Raw genomic sequence first — 16,838 nt, 5'->3', positions numbered from 1 at the left:
AGTCATTAAATCCATATTTATATATATTTGGCTGTATGACTCACCTCCTGCAGTTTCTGACTTCCTCTGTCTCTTATCTTCTGTCCGGCGTCTGCATCTCTCCCCTTGATAATCGGTAATTCAAAGTTTTTCCGAAACTCCTGAGGAGATCCTGTTTGGATGGTAAACAAGCATAACAAAAGCAGAATAGAAAAAAAACACGATACTGAAGCCTGAAACGTTTGCGTCTGAACTTAACAAAAGGCGGTCGGGAACAACAAACTCTTTCTTCAAATTAAAACCAACTTACCAAGTAATCCCTCGTTGACAAACTGCACCAGGCTAAAATACTCCAACAAATCGTTCTGGATGGGGGTTCCTGATAGAAGCACTCGTCGTCTGGTCTTTAAGAGGTTCAAGGCTTGGTAGGTCTGGTTCTCACAATTCTTTAATCTGTGACCCTACAGAAGACGAGTATGATTGCTATAACAGTACTGTTACAGAAGCTTTGAATAATCTGGCTCTTATCTCTGGAACAAGTTACCAGATCACATTCGAACATGCTCTAAACTTTCTACATTCAAAAGTCTACTTAAGACCCACCCATCTTTCCACTTGCTCTTTTGTAAATTAATATGCTTTCTCTGAACGTAAAGTGCCTTGTGCAGTGACTTTTGTCTACTGATTTAGTGCTATATAAGTCTCATTTATTATTATTTTTAATAACTAACGGTGTACTAACTACTAAAGAAATGGGGCTTGGTGTGTTTGCGTTGTAACATTAGGTACCATGCAATGAATCAAACATGGGGTATTTTTAAAGGTAAATAGGGTATATTGAGAGTTTTGTTAAAATTTTATAATAAATTCCGAAAACCAAAAAAACCAAAAGGAGAAATTACAAACAAGAATTTGAAAAAAAAACAAAGAAATGTTATTGCTAGAATGGGATCGTTGCCCAGCCAAATCCTGCTTTGCTCTTTCAAAAAGGGTATATTGAGAGTTTTGTTAAAAATTGTATAATAGAATGCCTTATGCCTCAAAAAATTCTCTGAAAGATAAATAATTTCCATGGAAACTGCAACATTGCTAAAATCCTTTACATCTGATGCACCTAATCTCCAAGCTTGGGACAACTGTCGTTACTTCTCGGTTAGATGAGTTGTAACCCTAAATGGAGGCTCACCTCATCACAGATCACTAGTCCGACCGGTCCTTTATGCAAGACGTACGAATGAAGACGGAAAGTCTCGTATGAGATGATGAGAATTGGCTGCGATACTCTTCTGCCTTGCTGACTCATGAAAGAATCTAGAGGGAAAACCAAAAAAAAAAGGATGACATTTCTGTTGAAACAAGAAAACTGTTGACATTTCTTCTGAAGAGCTGGTTTGGAGCCAATTGAATGTGTTTCATTTATTGGAAGTTTTGTTCTCAGGTATGAACACTGGACTATAGCCAAAGTATACTTTGAGATCTAGTTTGTTTCTGCAGTGTCTCCAGTCACACAAATACGTGATGTGTACCAAAAGATGTGTACAAAACATATCATTGTTAGTTCCTTGTGTTCATGTCAGATAGCTCATACCTCAAGAAGTTCTGCTACTTGTCAAAGGGGAATGTCATTACTCTTTGCCTTGGGTTACGATGATTTGATAGCGAATGAATGCAGGCCTAATCAAATTAGCATACACAGGTAACAATTATTAAGTGCAGTGTGCATCAGGTATGTAAAGTCTACTTCATGAAATGATAGAAAAAAAGGAATGCAACCAGCTCTTTTAAAAACGATAAAAGAGGGCATTTTTTTTATGAGTTATCGCTCATCGGGATCAAACCATCTGTCGAACGAAGGACTTACTCAGGTTTCTGTCAATTTCATCTTTCGATCCAGAATCAATTGCAAGAGCATCTAGTCTCCCACCAAGCCATTTGTGGATTTCATTGTACCAATTCTGCTCAAATAAAAATCAATCAATTAATCCATAAATAACATACAAGTTCACTAAATCTGATAATCTACAAAACTAAAATTTGTCCCTATGTGATTAATTTCATAAACATAAGTAATATTGCTTACCAAAGTATAGCAAATTATCGTAGAGAGAAATTATTAAAAGTATCACCTTTAAATGCAGCTATGCAAACTAATTAGTTATGATATTAACCAATGAAAGAATGAAAATGTTGAAAAGTTCTTTTGAAGCATAAAGAGAAAGATGTACTACACTGGAATGCAACAATTTATGTAACTGTAATGTAAATGTGAATAATTGTAACAATTTATTTAACAACAGTTCACACACCAGTAACTTTTCTATTTTCTAAATTATGTTTTCATAGTATCATAAACTGAAATGAAACATGACAAAGCAAAACTCAATAGCTGAGAGTACACAATGTACTCTGTACAACAAGTACTGGTATATATGGTATATAATGAAAGACACAATAAGTAACTCACTTTCACAAGGCTTGAAGGAGCAACTACAATAACTGTTTGTATTTCAGGCTTTCCTGTGGAAATATTTAAAAAACAATTAATATCATTGTCATAATAGAGACTCAAAACCTGACAATATATTAATCTATTAACCTCCAGTATGATCAACAATAGAAAGATGAATCAAGTTAGTTTATGACAAAAACAAAAAATTAAATGGAGGTTCAAATTTATAGACACGATTTGCCTACATTGACATCATTATCAACCGCAGGGCCTTTAAACTGCTTGAATATTGTAGGGCGGAGTAAATTTCAATGAAGAACGTCAAAAGAAAAGGCTAAAGTAATGTAACAGAGTAATTCCACCCGATTCTATGGGTTGAAACCTACCGTCAGGACTCTGTCGAAGAAGTGTCCACATTAAAGTTATACACTGCAGGGTTTTACCCAGACCCTGTGGATAGAGGAAGGCAAAGAGAGATGTCACTCAAAGAATACAAAGACACCAGTAAAACAATTTACAGCTGGAAGAGAGAAACACAAATACAGTTATAACAATGGAATGAATAATTGGGTTTTGTGGGTTATGATAATCCTCTCCACTTCTTACCATGTCATCTGCCATGATGCATCCAAAGCAGTCCTCACAAATACGTCCAGTTACGCAGTCCCATAAAAACTTGACGCCCTACAAAGAGAGTAGTACAGACTAAGAGTTAATGCATAGATCATAGAAAACATAACAAGACAACGTAGACACTTCAGTATGGATGGAAGGGGGTGGGGACTGGGTGGGGGTGGAATCTGCTAAACATAAAATTGCAAGAATAAAAATAAGACACCCTCCTAAATATTTGACCAAATGTCAACTACATACAGTGAGTAATTTATGCGTCATTTTGACTCTAGAAGATATTTTTGTCCGTAACACTTTACCATAAATTACTTGTGATACTTGCATCATTTTGAAACATAGAATCCCTTGACACTAACACTTGTAGGCAAACTATCAGTTGATAGCGGTGAAATTTGAAGGTGAGATGGAATATTTTCAGACTTTCTGTGCAGAAAATCGCACAAGTGACTTGAGCCGGAAAGTATGCGTACATCTGGCGGGAAGTGTTCAAACTTAAGGTTGTGTGAGTCGTTAACTAATTAAACACAGCTATCTGTCTTTAAAATATACAGAGCATTTTGCACTCATCTATGAACCATTACTCTCCTAACCATACACCACTCACCTCTCTCTGATGTGGACGCAACTTCTTGGCAAGAACAGGGTCAACGACGACTAAAAAGAATAAGATAAAAGTAAAACAAGGAAATGAAACTGCATAATTGGTGTGCATAGAAAGTACCTTGAAATGTCAAGAAATTGAGAACTTGTACCCTAACCAGATTTTTAAGAGTATGCTCAACCAAAAGTTATTAACCAGTCTCAAGGAGTTTTCCTTTAAGACTTTCACAAGTTAATTCAATTTGGGTTGCGCATCGTTCGTTACTTTTTAAAGAACTGAAAACTGAGAAGGAAATTAAGGATGACATCCTCTCGATGTTCTGAATTTGTGCCACCTATCACAGAGCATTTGGCAATTACTGAACATGTGAGTTTGTATTACCTAACAGTGCAATTAACAGTACCTAACACTATATCAATGCAAATATATTGACTTACCATGGACTTGTGTTTCCCTGTAGAGGACAAGAAAAAAAGAAGTTAAGACAAAAGAAACCGAATGAACCAAACTTTTAATGTTTTAATCAATTATCAGATCAAAGCTACAGTACATATACAGTACAGGACAAGCTGTATCATGTAACAGTCTTAAAAATATAACATTAATGTTTAAAAATACCCTAAAGGCACATTTGACTATTTGACCAAAGCTTTACCCTGAGGTAGAAATTGAAATTCTGTTTTAAATCAATGAATTATGGAGGGTTTAGTGAGACACATAGTTGTGGTACCAATTCTTGTTGAGTCGCTTAAAAAAAAGTGAACTGGAAAGCTGCAATTGTTAAAAGTTTATAATCTACTCTTTATAAACTGGTTGATCAGGAACATCCTGAGAATGAATATGAAAATTCCAGATCACCCAATCTGTAATGGGTGGGAAAACCCTCCCGTCATGTTTTAAGAGAGGAAGCTTAGAGGTAATCACTGTGTACTAACTTTTCTTGCTTTAACCTCTCTTCAGCTGACACCTCTGGGGGAGCAAAAAGGACCAAGGCATCCTCCTCTGTTGGGTCATGAAGTGGTCTCATTCCTGTTGTTCTCCGTACCCCTAATATCCTTTGTCTGTAACTTGGACCTAGTTGCAAGGAGAATGTAAATGAGACCCAGTCTGTAAGGTGCACACTACTGTAGGTGCAAGTCTGGTAAATTACAGACATGGAATCAATTACTACAAATCTTGCACACCAACCTAGCCCTTCATATTTTCAGCAGCTTGGTTACAATTAATTGTCATTTGTCTGAAGACAGCATTATAAACGATCAATTCGATTTATGAGCCATGAATGGGCATGATTGGCCACCTTTATATGGTATTTTGAGCTGTCAAAACTATTAGACATTAAATCATATTAAAAAAACAGTCTGAAATCTCTCTTGAAAGAACTCTTCAGCAAAACCAGGATTGACAAAATTACACAGTGATAAGAATGCCTCTTACTGTATTGTGAACCTACAGCTTAGGGCATATCAATAAAACTTAATCAATGCATGTGTACAGTACAGACCGAGAGGAAAGTATTAGTCTGCACTAAAAATTAGTTTAGGATGCAATTAAGAAAGAATCGTTTCTGATTATCACAGCAAACCTGTACCATGAAATTACTCGTGAAGGGAAGATTAATGTAGAAAACAGTTACAGTCAATGATACCTCTTGGTGAATTAGCACTTTCTCTTCTTTAATCCATAGTCCTATTGCCCTGTCCACTATCTAGTACTAACATTATCAATTCTGTAGGCTTCCAATAATTTACCTGAAAGTTTAAATAAACCTTAAGTAGCAAAACTTAGCAAATAGAATCTATTTGATATTGGTGACAACATTAAGATCACAGTAACATGCTGAACTACCAAAGGAATAAACAACTATTTTTTTCTTGCTTCTTGGAGACTGTATGAAGAATATCCATCTCACGGTAAGAACTTCAACTTAACTACAAAGTTACCTCACCTTTATAATTCGGAATGGGTACTTTGAAAGGCTGTGCAAGAATTTTTCTTATCATTTCTTCCTGTATAAGAGAGCAGAGAGACACAATGACTTTACTCGATGTTGGATTATTAGAAATACAGAAAATGTGTAGGCCAATTCTATTGCAATTAAATTGAAAAGGCACAAACTAACATGTGCATATTGTATTTCATTTCTAAAATGACTGAAATTTCTTCTGTGATTAAAACAAAGTTCCCTAGAAATGCAAACACAAATGTACATATCTTCTGGTGAAATTTGTTAAAATCAAGTAGACACTAAATAATGAACACATCCCATTAAGGAAGATGAGAATCTTTGCTTTCTAAAAACGTACATGTGATGATTTTGATATCACTGAGAGCTCGGCCATATTAGAGTCTTTCAGTGGAGCCTTTGAGACCGCATGTTTCTTGTGGCAACTCCCTTCCTCCGTAACTAACATCTTGACTTTCTTAGCATGATTCTGGAATGAAGAAAATTTACATTTAATTAGACCTTTTTTTGTTATCAAATGAATGACTTTGAGATGTTGAGAGATACTTCCATGAATAATTTATCCAGTATTGCATCCTAAAATACTATGCAACATGGGAAAATAGCTATGTAATCCCAAAGACAGCAGTTTTTACATGTTTGGAAACTTTAGAGCCTTGTGGCCAATTGGCTAAGGCGTCGGTCTCGTGATCCAAGGATTGCTGGTTCAATTCATGCCTAGTTCATTACGTTGTGTCCTTGGGCAAGATGCTTTATCTCACTTGCCTCTCTCCACCCGGGGGTTAAATGGGTACCTGGGAGGTAACTTGTCATTGGGCGTGGTATATAACTGCTGCCGACTGGAGGGATTGACTCTGGGACAGGTTATCATTGACCAGGGGTGTCACGAACGACTTTATTCATTGTACGTGTATTCAGTATATGCTGGTCAGGGTGATAAGTAGGTCACTCGTCGTGACTGACAACTTGTGCGTTTTTTCTGGAAGCTACGAGAAATGATGGCGCTATTCGGTATTAGCGATCACAAATTTCCAGAACATACGGGAAGTAATTTTTAGCAGGTGACCGGATATCGTCGACGAATGAACGTTGAACTATCAGTCGTATCTTCGAGACATGGATGATTCTCGATGTTTTTCCGTCAGGATTCCTGGAAAAGAACTTTCGGGAGATTAAACCCGGCTATATATAAGAAGAGATATTTTCGGTGATGAGGAGTTTAGTTCAGAGTTTTCCGATCTATTGTAAAAAGAAATTCATCTGAGATAAAAGATTAATCGAGGGGACGGACGGAGGAACCGGTGGACTGTTTGTTTATAAGATTGGTGCGTCGTTTAACCGGGACAGGCGTGACTTCGGCAGAGTTTTCGGAGTTCACCCAGGAGGAAGCCATCCTTGGGATACAAACGTTGAGTCGAATTGGACCAGCGGGGAACGGTTTTGCTCCTGACCAAGTCACGGGATACCAGCCTACGAGGGAGCCTAATCCCGACATCGTTGTTGGTGACGCAAGGAGGTCAGAACAGCTACGAAAGGAACCGAGAGCCGGCACGCGCCGCGTAAGATAAGTTAAGTAATCTTTTAAAAATTTAACGGCCGTATAACATTGTAAAATCTGTCTGTAATATTCCAAATTTCTAGTACCAATAATCCTTGTACAAATCAGTAGAGATCGTATCATTGTAAATATATCGTTTTTGTTAACTTTCAGAAACCTCTCAGTAGTCTTTGGGTCCTTTGAGTTTACTTCCCTGAATCTATCTAAAATTTTATTTTTATTGGCTTTGAAGGCCAAAGGAAAAACCCGGGGTCGCAACAGAGGGGGCGCTAGAGGGTGCCATTTTGTATTATCTCACGGAAGTTGTGACAAGGGGTAACATAACGTCTGTAAAGCGCTTTGAGACCTATCGCTGGTGTAAAGCCCTATATAAACTTCAAATCTTACAAAAATCATATATTACAAAAATCAAATATTATTTAGTAGTTGTTTTTTCATAAGAGACACAAGTTAGAGCATTCACAACTGCTACACAAAATTTGAACACTAAATCCTTCCCTGTACTTGTTGTTATAGTATTAACGATCACAAAGTCATAGACTTACTTGTTGTTGATTCTCCTGGCAGATCCTCTTCCTTTTGTGCTGATTGTTTCCTAGTTGACTAGGAGCTCTGCATCGTAGCTGTTGAACAAAAGAACAGTTTTATTGCTAATTTCAACTCAATTTTTAACTTATTTTTGCATGCATAGGTATGTATCAATGATCGAAAATCTTAAATTTTGGAACATCACAAGTGATCTTTAATGAGACAATGTAATTTGTTTTCCTTAATTTGCACAGAGGAAAATGCAAGACTCTCCCAGAGTACCTGTAAACTAAAATAGTAAATATACATCATCCACAATGTTTGGTGAACAGATTTACTAAAGTATTGATGACCAAGTCTGTCTCATTAATCTGATCAAACCAATGAATGTAGTTTGAGACTTATCAGACACTGTTTACAAACAATGCTCTGAAATTTAGAACGGTAGCCTTGGTAAGCTTGTAGAGCCGAGATGAAATAGAACCCCAAACTTTGGATGTCTGTGTCACTCTGATATTTCAACCGACATTCTCGCATCAGAACCATAAACAACAATCAATATTCCAGAGCGCTATACGTGCTAACTACATTTATAATGTGACGACAATACTACTAGTTACTACTAATGTGAAGCGTATTCTAGTTATTGTTATTGTGAAGCGTATTCTAGTTATTGTCATTATGACGTCACCCATGGCTCGCGCATTGGTGGTTTGCGCTGTGGTGTGGCGGGATATAAATCACGCACTATTAGAAGCGTATCTTTTGTTTTAAATGATTCGGGGTTGGAAGACAGCCAAACTGGTTCAAATTGGTTGAGTGCCCATTTGCCTATGCTCATCTGCATATCAGGTTGGCACTCAACCAATCAAGAGTTTGGTAAGGGGTGAGTTAAAAGTTTACACCAATCGGGTTCAAGGGCAGAGCGTGTGCCCTGTGCAACGCGTCTTAATTTGTTATTTTGGAATCAGGGGTTTAAGTGTTTCTTAAAGATTGATCGAGGTGTTGAAGTTTATCATCCGAAGTCTACGGACGTAGAAAAGTTGGCTCCGTTATTTATATTTTCGTCTGTAGTCCTCGGGCTCTTTATATTTTAATTATCTGAAGTTACAAGTTACAGTTTCATCCTGAATCAATAAAAGAAGACATATATTATGCAGTACCCGCTTTTCCTGATTATTTCACGTTTCACGCTCAGTTCTACGGTATCAGTGTAAGGCCGGGCTTACCGTTCCCGAACTACCTAAAATAAGCCTTACACTAATAGCCTAGTAGAACTTTATTACAACTTACAAGCTAACATTTAGGCTTAAATTCCACCTCAAAATTTCCACACTTCGTTATTTTAACGTACTACCCTTACTAGTACTAGCTTATTAATTCCTGCGATGTATTGCTGTTCTTTAATACTTTAACAAAGTGCTAGGCTACTGACAACTGTATGGAATATGTTGGAAACTTTCCGTACACAGGTACAGTAACTTAGGCCAGGGCGTATGGCTAACTAGCCTAAACTTTTGGCCTAACCCGCGTTTAGGCCAAGCAGTTACTGACGTTGTAACTCACCATAACGAAGTCGGAAGATATAAACTTGGTAAAATGGTTTACTGTATTTTGTTGACATGATCACTGGAAACGTCCATTTGCTTTAACTGTGAAAATAACAGTGTGGGTGATACAAGGGAAGGCATAGTGACATAACTCCGCCATAGACTACATGTCGTGCTCAATTAGTTGTAGAACGTTAACAACAATCGTATTCTCCGCGGTATACTCGGTTCTATGGCAGGCCGTTTGCTACAAGCAAGTTGATCGGAATTCATAAAATAGTATTCTTCCAACCACAATGAGGTATCCACGTGCCAAGTACCATGAAATTCATCAAAGCTTTGCTTTTTTATGAAGACTGGGGGAAACAACAGGACTCTTTTAATTACTTAGGTGAAACAACATGCAAAGTATAAATTTAAACGATTGTTTACTTTTTTTGTGTTCACAAGAAAAGGTCTTCACATACACACACACGCAAACCATCATCATAGCATAGATCTCTTTTTCCTTTGTTTCCATTGAAAACTTGAAATACTTATTTGGGATGGGAACTGTGCTGAGTTTGAGTGTATTGTATGAATGTTTGTATTTAGATCCTCCTGCAAGCAGAAACTCGCGAAGAAGCCTCGTTGGCTGATCAAAGCCGCAAGCTGACCAAAGTCAGTCTCTTAGATTCATATTTAACGTCCATGATTATGAATTGTAAATTATCAACAACTCTGTAACAGGACGACATACATTAATCTTGGAGGGACTGAAACCGGGGACCTTATGATTGAAAGGCTACAGAGTTAACCACTGAGCTATCACTCCTTAGAGTGTCATGCTTCCTTTCATGTCATAATGTACTGTATGTGTACAGCAACTGGTGATTCAGCTATATTATGAAGAGAATACATTGCAAGAATGGTTTTTCTGGTGACAGACAATGTGAAACTTATATTAAAGGGTAAAATATTTCACACCACAAGTTGAAAACCCACCCCAATATCCTGCCCCTAACTCAAAGTAGTTTTGCTTGAATGTAACCTATTTTAATTTGCTAAACCTTCAACTACTCCAGGAAGTTGGATCACAGTAGGGGGTCTGTAATGTCATCTGGCCAATGCTTAAAAACTTATATTAGGCTACAATAATCTTCTTGTTGATTTATCATTGAAACCTGATACATTTTGAATATTTGCAAAGCTGTCAAAGTTCTCTGTGCAAAGAATTTCATCAAAACATTTCTTTTAAAGAAATATTTTGTTTCCTCTGTGGATAAATGATTGACAAATTATAAGGAAAAAGCTCAGAAAATTTTGGGGCTGGTTTGCCCTGATGACATCATCGATGCTGTTTTTGCCAGGGGCATTTAAAAAATATCACAAAACTTAAAAAAATTTGGCTGTACACAGTGATATTCGGATGTGGTTTTCGTGTAAAGATTCAGAAAATGTTCAGCAATCATCTTCAGCCACCAGATTATCTGTATAAGTTCTGGTCATGTCAGCAGTACTTTCAAGTATGGGCAAGGTCACTGAGACTTTAATTGAAGACAATATAAATCATAGAACATTAATTCATCAAACTATAATTAATAAACTTTCAGAATAACAAAGAAATACAAACATAAAATACAAAACAATCCAACTGGCTGGTAATCCTCAGAACTCTTAATCTAACCCCAAAGGATGTTTTCCTCCTTCAAAGTCCTAAACTATTCTCCCAAATTAAATGAAAACTTTAAGGAACAATTTGAGATGAACCTACAGTCCTGAAATCAATAAATAAGGGTTGCAGGTTCATTGCATCATATAATAATAATAATAATAATAATAATAATAATAATAATAATAATAATAATAATAATAATAATTATTATAATAACAATTATAATTATAATAATTATAATAATAATAATAATAATAATAATTATTATAATAACAATTATTATTATAATAATAATAATAATATCATCAACGATTTATTCATTTCATGAATCCTAAGAGAGTTGTTGATATGGTTAGAGAGGTGTGAGTTCGTGAAAGTCTGGAGGACTGTAATCAAATAAACCAACAAACTAAACTTCATCATCGTCGTAGACTTTATGATATTATATACGAGAACACAAATGATGGTATTATCTCAGATAACATCAAGTAAATTAATCATCATAACATGAAAACTGAAAAATTTGTCAAACATCAATGGACTATTAAATGCCATCTCTTCAGAATGATTGTCAGGAGAGCTCAGCTTTGAGTAGCTTTGATTATTTCAATAAGGTATCATCCTTGATCACATCACATCTGATGTTGGGACCATCAATTCAGCAGCTGTTGGTGATGCATTAAATGAGGTACCAGCTTTCTTGATTAATCTCCAGCCCAGACCATTTTCAACCTTCAGAGCACAGCTTGGAGAGGTAGAACTTGGTATGGATATTTAAGTATGCCTCTACCTCCATGCCAAGATACATCTCCTGGTGGATCTAAATTTGAAGACAAAATAGGTGATTTTATCTCAGCATCATATGATTTTCAGAGTACATTACTTGATTTCAACTCCAGATGACTTAGACTTGTAATCACAATACTTGATATCAACTCCAGATGACTTAGACAAGCACGATACTTGATATCAACTCTAGATGACTTAGAAAAGCACATTTAATTGGGTAACACTGCCTTAAATGAGTAAATATTGCAGATATCATATATTATAAATGCAAAAATGCAAAAATCCAGAAAACCAAAAACAATTTTGAAAACATAAACTGAACCTAAACCATGTATTCCTTTGGTGAATCACTCTTAGTATTCAGGGTAAGTCATTCGTTAATGGGGTGATACCACAACAAAATATATACAAATACTTTCAATACAATAAATATTTTAGCATCCAGCAATGAAACCACTTGAAGATTCTTTAAATGCCTGTATTAGTCGTACATGGAATCTCTTCTAAAAACACATAACTAATAATCAATAAGGACAAGTTATGCAGAACAAAGAAACAGCAACTATAAAGGAACAAAAAGGACACTTACAACAGCTGCTCACAGAATCTTCCGCTTTCATCTTAACCCTTTGTTATGCCGGTAATTCAATCTTGCAAGCAACATCTAGAGCCTCATTTGAAGGTAGCCTGGACTACTTACATCTGTCCCAGCACAGTTGTAGCAAGCTTCGTCCTCCCTGCCACATTTTCCTGAGTTAAAAAGTGAACTACATCAACTGGCACTGCAATGACAAAATTTAGGACTCTGAATGAGAGGAATGGAATTTTAAAACAAAAATGTGAAAGTTACGAAACAGGGGGGACTTAATGATGGTTTGGGATTGATAAAGGGTGGATGGGAAGAGGGGGGGCGGGGGACAGAGAGGTCAGAACAATGTTCAGTGTTGCTGAAAATGACACCTGTGGTCAGGTGAAAATCCTTGTTTGAAAACTATTGTGGGCCATGTCCCTGAAAGTGTCCGGGACCATGGCCCTCACAGTGCTGAGGGCCATGCTAAAGTGAGGCAATATGATTCATCAGTATGTATTGTCCCTGGACCCTTAATCCTGCAAGCTAAATTAATGTGCCAGTTCAAATTGATTGCGATTAGTAAATCTAGGCTTACAGTACATGCCATGTTTTCCTCTTGTGAAGATTAAAACTTCACTAAATTCTAAGGAAGCAAAGGCTTCGTGAGAACGGATGGGGAGGCGGGGAGAGTAAGGTGAGCTGGCTAAAAACATGTTACAACCTTTGGTCCTTTGCCTGTCTCAGATCTGTGTATCTTTCAATATCCGGCAAATACTACTGCTTTGTTGTCAGCAAGATTTATAGCACCCTCAACAATCTTTACTACATGTGTAAAATGTAATATACTGTAAGAGTCACTGTTGATTCCATTCTTTTAACAAAATTTTCAAGGACACAATCGTGTAAGGTAGCTCAAGTACTCACCGAGAAAAAATGCACTGCGGAAACTTTTTACCAAAGACCACCAAAATATTGGTGGTGGAACGTTATCAGTTACAGTCTACAACAGCAACAACTGAAGGACTGCTTGGTTCTCCTTTTGTTTCTTTACTAGATGAAGGATACGAGGACGGACTGCAGGCGGGTGACGGGCAAGTTAACGTGCTGATGTCCGATACATCTGACCCATAGTCACTGCAAGATAAACATGTTAACTATGGAAACTTAGTACATTAGTCAGTCACAAGGAGTACTGCTTGTTTACGCCGCACAGGAAGTCCTAGACTACGACCAGGGCAATTAAATCTTAATATATACCTTTCCTGAAAGCTGACGGCAAATAAAGAAAATTATTACTTGACATCTATTCCATTGGATTCAATAGTTGCAACTTTTATTTCAGGTACCTATACCATTAGAAACACTTTGCACGGAAGACAAGACACTGAACAACAACTCACTTTGCATGAAGAGATGCAAAGTAGATCTTTTTTGGTACGCACAGTTGAAGAACTACTGTACATAATACAAATGTGATATTTATAGTAGCAACTTACTGTTCCTCCTTGACAATTGTTGCAGTCTGGGAAGGGGTTGAAGTGTTCAACTTAGCAGTAAGCGGCTGTGTTTGAACTGCCTCCTCTGCTTCAAAACTGTACAGATGAGAGAGAAGAGAAAGAAGTTCCCTTCAATATGCTAGCAAAGTGAATAGCTCAATATTATCCCAAACTCTGTTATGATTTTATCAATCAGATAACTTACTGTTGGTGTTGTTAAGGGCATTGCTGGCACCCTTTGTAAATGCAGGCAGTTGAAATGCCTAGTCTGAAAGTAGTACCATGAGTTCTGTACACTGTTGAAACTGGGTTAAACTTTATGATTAGCCTATACACATTTATGTACTAAATATTAGAAATTTTCTTCTTCACTATTTACTTCATGAACAATGATCTTGTTTTTTGAGGAAAACTGATGTGATTCTCTAGGCCTACAAATTCAAATCCCTATAGGGCCTAGGCTAGGCCCAAATTAAGTCATACAAAAACTTTTGACTGCCACATCAGTACCAACTTCTTGTAAGAGCTGAGTCAATCAACTTGTACGTGATAAATTGTACACAAGAATTCTCACCATGTACTGGTTCGTTTGGAACGTCCAAAATGGAAATATGTTGCTAAGTATAGTCAGTAGTGCGAAGTTTGGCATATTGCGAAGATCGGACACCCCTAAGAAACACACGATTTCACCATGAAAAACTACAGGAAGAGCCAAATTTCACCAAAAAGTACGAAGCTACAGTTATTTTCTCTCCAAAATGACCCGTGTGCAAGAAATTACTTACATATTTGTCAACAAAATGACGAAGATCTATGAAGTCTGTTATAATTACTGAAAGAGCAACTGCGCCACCAATTTTATCACCAGCGCCACACTTTTATTATTTTTTTTTTATTAACTTTATTCGTAACCAGGGGTCCTGTCACTGGTAAACCAGTGTTCTCCCCAGGATCCCTGCACATATAAAACATACAAAATATAACAATAAGAACACATAAATAAATACAGAAGATATAGATATAAAAAATAAAAAATAAAAAAAAATAAAAAAAAATATATATATATATATATATATAAAAATAAAAATCTAATTCGATTTCAAAGATTCCAGAAAGCCAGGCCATTTCTAATTGCACATTTTAGTTTATTTTTAAAGGTATCAGTGTTATTGCACATACGAATATGCCGAGGCAGTGCATTCCATTGATTAACCCCATGGCAAGTTTGACGACGTCTCCCCCAAATAGTGTTGGAATGTGGAAGGCAGAAACCACCAGAGGTAGAAGCTCTTGTGGCAGATTCACTCGAGGAGACATGGGCATACTTGTCACAGAGATAGTCAGGAGCAGCTGCTATGTGGATTTTATGCATAAAAACCTGACGGTGATAATTCCATCTTTGCTCTATAGGGATCCAGGATAGAGCTGAGAGAACATCAGCTGTAGGTGCAGTCCTAGGAAGATCTAGAATAATTCGACCAGCTCTTCCTTGCAGAGATACCAGACATTTTTTATACTTGGCACAGGTGTTAGACCAGGTACAACCAGCATAATCAAAGTGGGGGCTTATCAAACTATTGTACACCATAATCCTGTATTTGTGTGGAAGATACTTCTTAACCCTCCCAAGTATCCCAAGACGGCAGGATATTTTCTTGCAAATCATAGATAAATGGTCTTTGAAAGTTAAGGTACTGTCCAAAAGCACCCCAAGGTACCTACCAAGGTACACTGTGGGTTGCGCGTCCGAACTTCGCAATACTCTAGCAAAGAAATACCAGTTCCACAATCACGAAGAATCTTCTTGGAAAACAACGTGAAAACAGTTTGCAGGAAAGAAAGTTTGGCCGTGTATCGTACTATAACACAATTCTCCCACCATATGAAGTATATTTTCTGGTGAATTATACCAGAAGATTTAGTTTTGGGGTGTTTTAAGTCTTAAGTGTCCGAACTTCGAAGTCACCATGCTACTAGTACTATAGTAGTACGGCCAAACTTTCTTTCCTGCAAACTGTTTTCACGTTGTTTTCCAAGAAGATTCTTCGTGATTGTGGAACTGGTATTTCTTTGCTAGAGTATTGCGAAGTTCGGACACGCAACCCACAGTGTGGCGCTGGTGATAAAATTGGTGGCGCAGTTGCTTTTTCAGTAATATAACAGACTTCATAGATCTCCGTCATTTTATTGACTAATATGTAAGTAATTTCTTGCACACGGGCCATTTTGGAGAGAAAATAACTGTAGCTTCGTACTTTTGGGTGAAATTTGGCTCTTCCTGTCAGTTGTCTTTTTAAAATCGTGTATTTCTTAGGGTGTCCGAACTTCGCAGTATGCCGAACTTCGCACTACTGACTATACTACTACTAGGTGGAGGCCTAACTCAGTTATCCTTGGCATGGCCATGTAGTTGTATCACAATCTGCTGTGCAGGATTGCAAGTGGCAGCAACTTAGGCCAAACGTTACGGTACGTACGTTTATATCCCTATGTCATTACTCCTTAACGGCATTCACTAAACGTTATAATGCAACAGAAGTACTGAACGTGAATACTGATAATATAGACCCAGACAATGCAGATAGATATGTATCTCAGTTCTCACCTATCCAAAAGTATCTTTGCCATGTCAATATCCGTGCTTACGCCGTGTTCTTGTTTAAGTCGGTTCCATCTTTTCAGGTGCTCCCCAAGCCTAACACGGCACAAATTGCTTCTTCTGCTGGACGCTCGTTTTCGTTCCAGCTTTTGTGCGACCGTCATACCAGCAGTTGCTTTATGAACACGCTTTCGTTCCCCCTCCATTTTGGAATGTTCTTTTTCATGCAATTGTCCAAAACAAGCAAATATATACCGTGGTCTTTAAAACCCTTACCGGTACTAGGTAGTGGTACTCATCTAGGTTAGGCCAGGAGTATTTGTTTTGGTTTTGATAGGTATGGAAAGCCGTTTTACTTCCAACCGGCAATGTTGGATACATCTCAAGTTTAGTGTGCCTTCATTTTATTCGCAGATATCTGAAATTAATTTCTGGTATCTCAGAGTACCGCATAATTCCCGATAT

The 16,838-nt window shown here is 37.2% G+C and overlaps 2 protein-coding genes and 1 long non-coding RNA gene across 3 annotated transcripts in view; 1 reads left to right on the top strand and 2 right to left on the bottom strand.

Annotated features, from left to right (window-relative positions):
• LOC139974883 (DNA repair and recombination protein RAD54-like) overlaps window positions 1–9,481 on the bottom strand; it is a 43,853-nt gene extending 34,372 nt beyond the window's left edge. Inside the window, exons 1-14 of the mRNA XM_071982399.1 lie at window positions 9,281–9,481; window positions 7,732–7,809; window positions 5,969–6,097; window positions 5,611–5,671; window positions 4,598–4,736; window positions 4,100–4,116; window positions 3,666–3,715; window positions 3,035–3,112; window positions 2,815–2,878; window positions 2,444–2,496; window positions 1,841–1,934; window positions 1,166–1,290; window positions 290–440; window positions 45–151 (exon numbers count right to left, since the gene is read on the bottom strand). Of these exons, the coding sequence (XP_071838500.1) occupies window positions 45–151; window positions 290–440; window positions 1,166–1,290; window positions 1,841–1,934; window positions 2,444–2,496; window positions 2,815–2,878; window positions 3,035–3,112; window positions 3,666–3,715; window positions 4,100–4,116; window positions 4,598–4,736; window positions 5,611–5,671; window positions 5,969–6,097; window positions 7,732–7,809; window positions 9,281–9,283 (1,149 nt within the window). The 5' untranslated portion in view covers window positions 9,284–9,481. The remainder of the gene's footprint in view (window positions 1–44; window positions 152–289; window positions 441–1,165; window positions 1,291–1,840; window positions 1,935–2,443; window positions 2,497–2,814; window positions 2,879–3,034; window positions 3,113–3,665; window positions 3,716–4,099; window positions 4,117–4,597; window positions 4,737–5,610; window positions 5,672–5,968; window positions 6,098–7,731; window positions 7,810–9,280) is intronic.
• LOC139974974 (uncharacterized) lies at window positions 7,824–8,869 on the top strand. Its single transcript, XR_011795606.1, has 2 exons — window positions 7,824–8,498; window positions 8,567–8,869. It is a non-coding gene; the product is annotated as an uncharacterized lncRNA (long non-coding RNA).
• Window positions 9,482–10,537: 1,056 nt separating the features above from the next.
• On the bottom strand, window positions 10,538–16,699 carry LOC139974967 (uncharacterized). The gene is made up of 5 exons (XM_071982539.1): window positions 16,380–16,699; window positions 13,775–13,870; window positions 13,203–13,412; window positions 12,297–12,489; window positions 10,538–11,738 (listed from the first exon to the last, which is right to left on the bottom strand). The coding sequence occupies exons 1-3, from the start codon at window positions 16,577–16,579 to the stop codon at window positions 13,268–13,270; spliced, it is 441 nt and encodes a 146-aa protein (XP_071838640.1). The 5' UTR covers window positions 16,580–16,699; the 3' UTR covers window positions 10,538–11,738; window positions 12,297–12,489; window positions 13,203–13,267.
• Window positions 16,700–16,838: the final 139 nt, after the last annotated feature.

The sequence above is a fragment of the Apostichopus japonicus genome, chromosome 2 (assembly GCF_037975245.1).
Source record: "Apostichopus japonicus isolate 1M-3 chromosome 2, ASM3797524v1, whole genome shotgun sequence".
Taxonomy (NCBI): domain Eukaryota; kingdom Metazoa; phylum Echinodermata; class Holothuroidea; order Aspidochirotida; family Stichopodidae; genus Apostichopus; species Apostichopus japonicus.
Note: the sequence above shows the minus strand (reverse complement) of the source record. Positions and strands in the feature narration are given on the sequence as shown.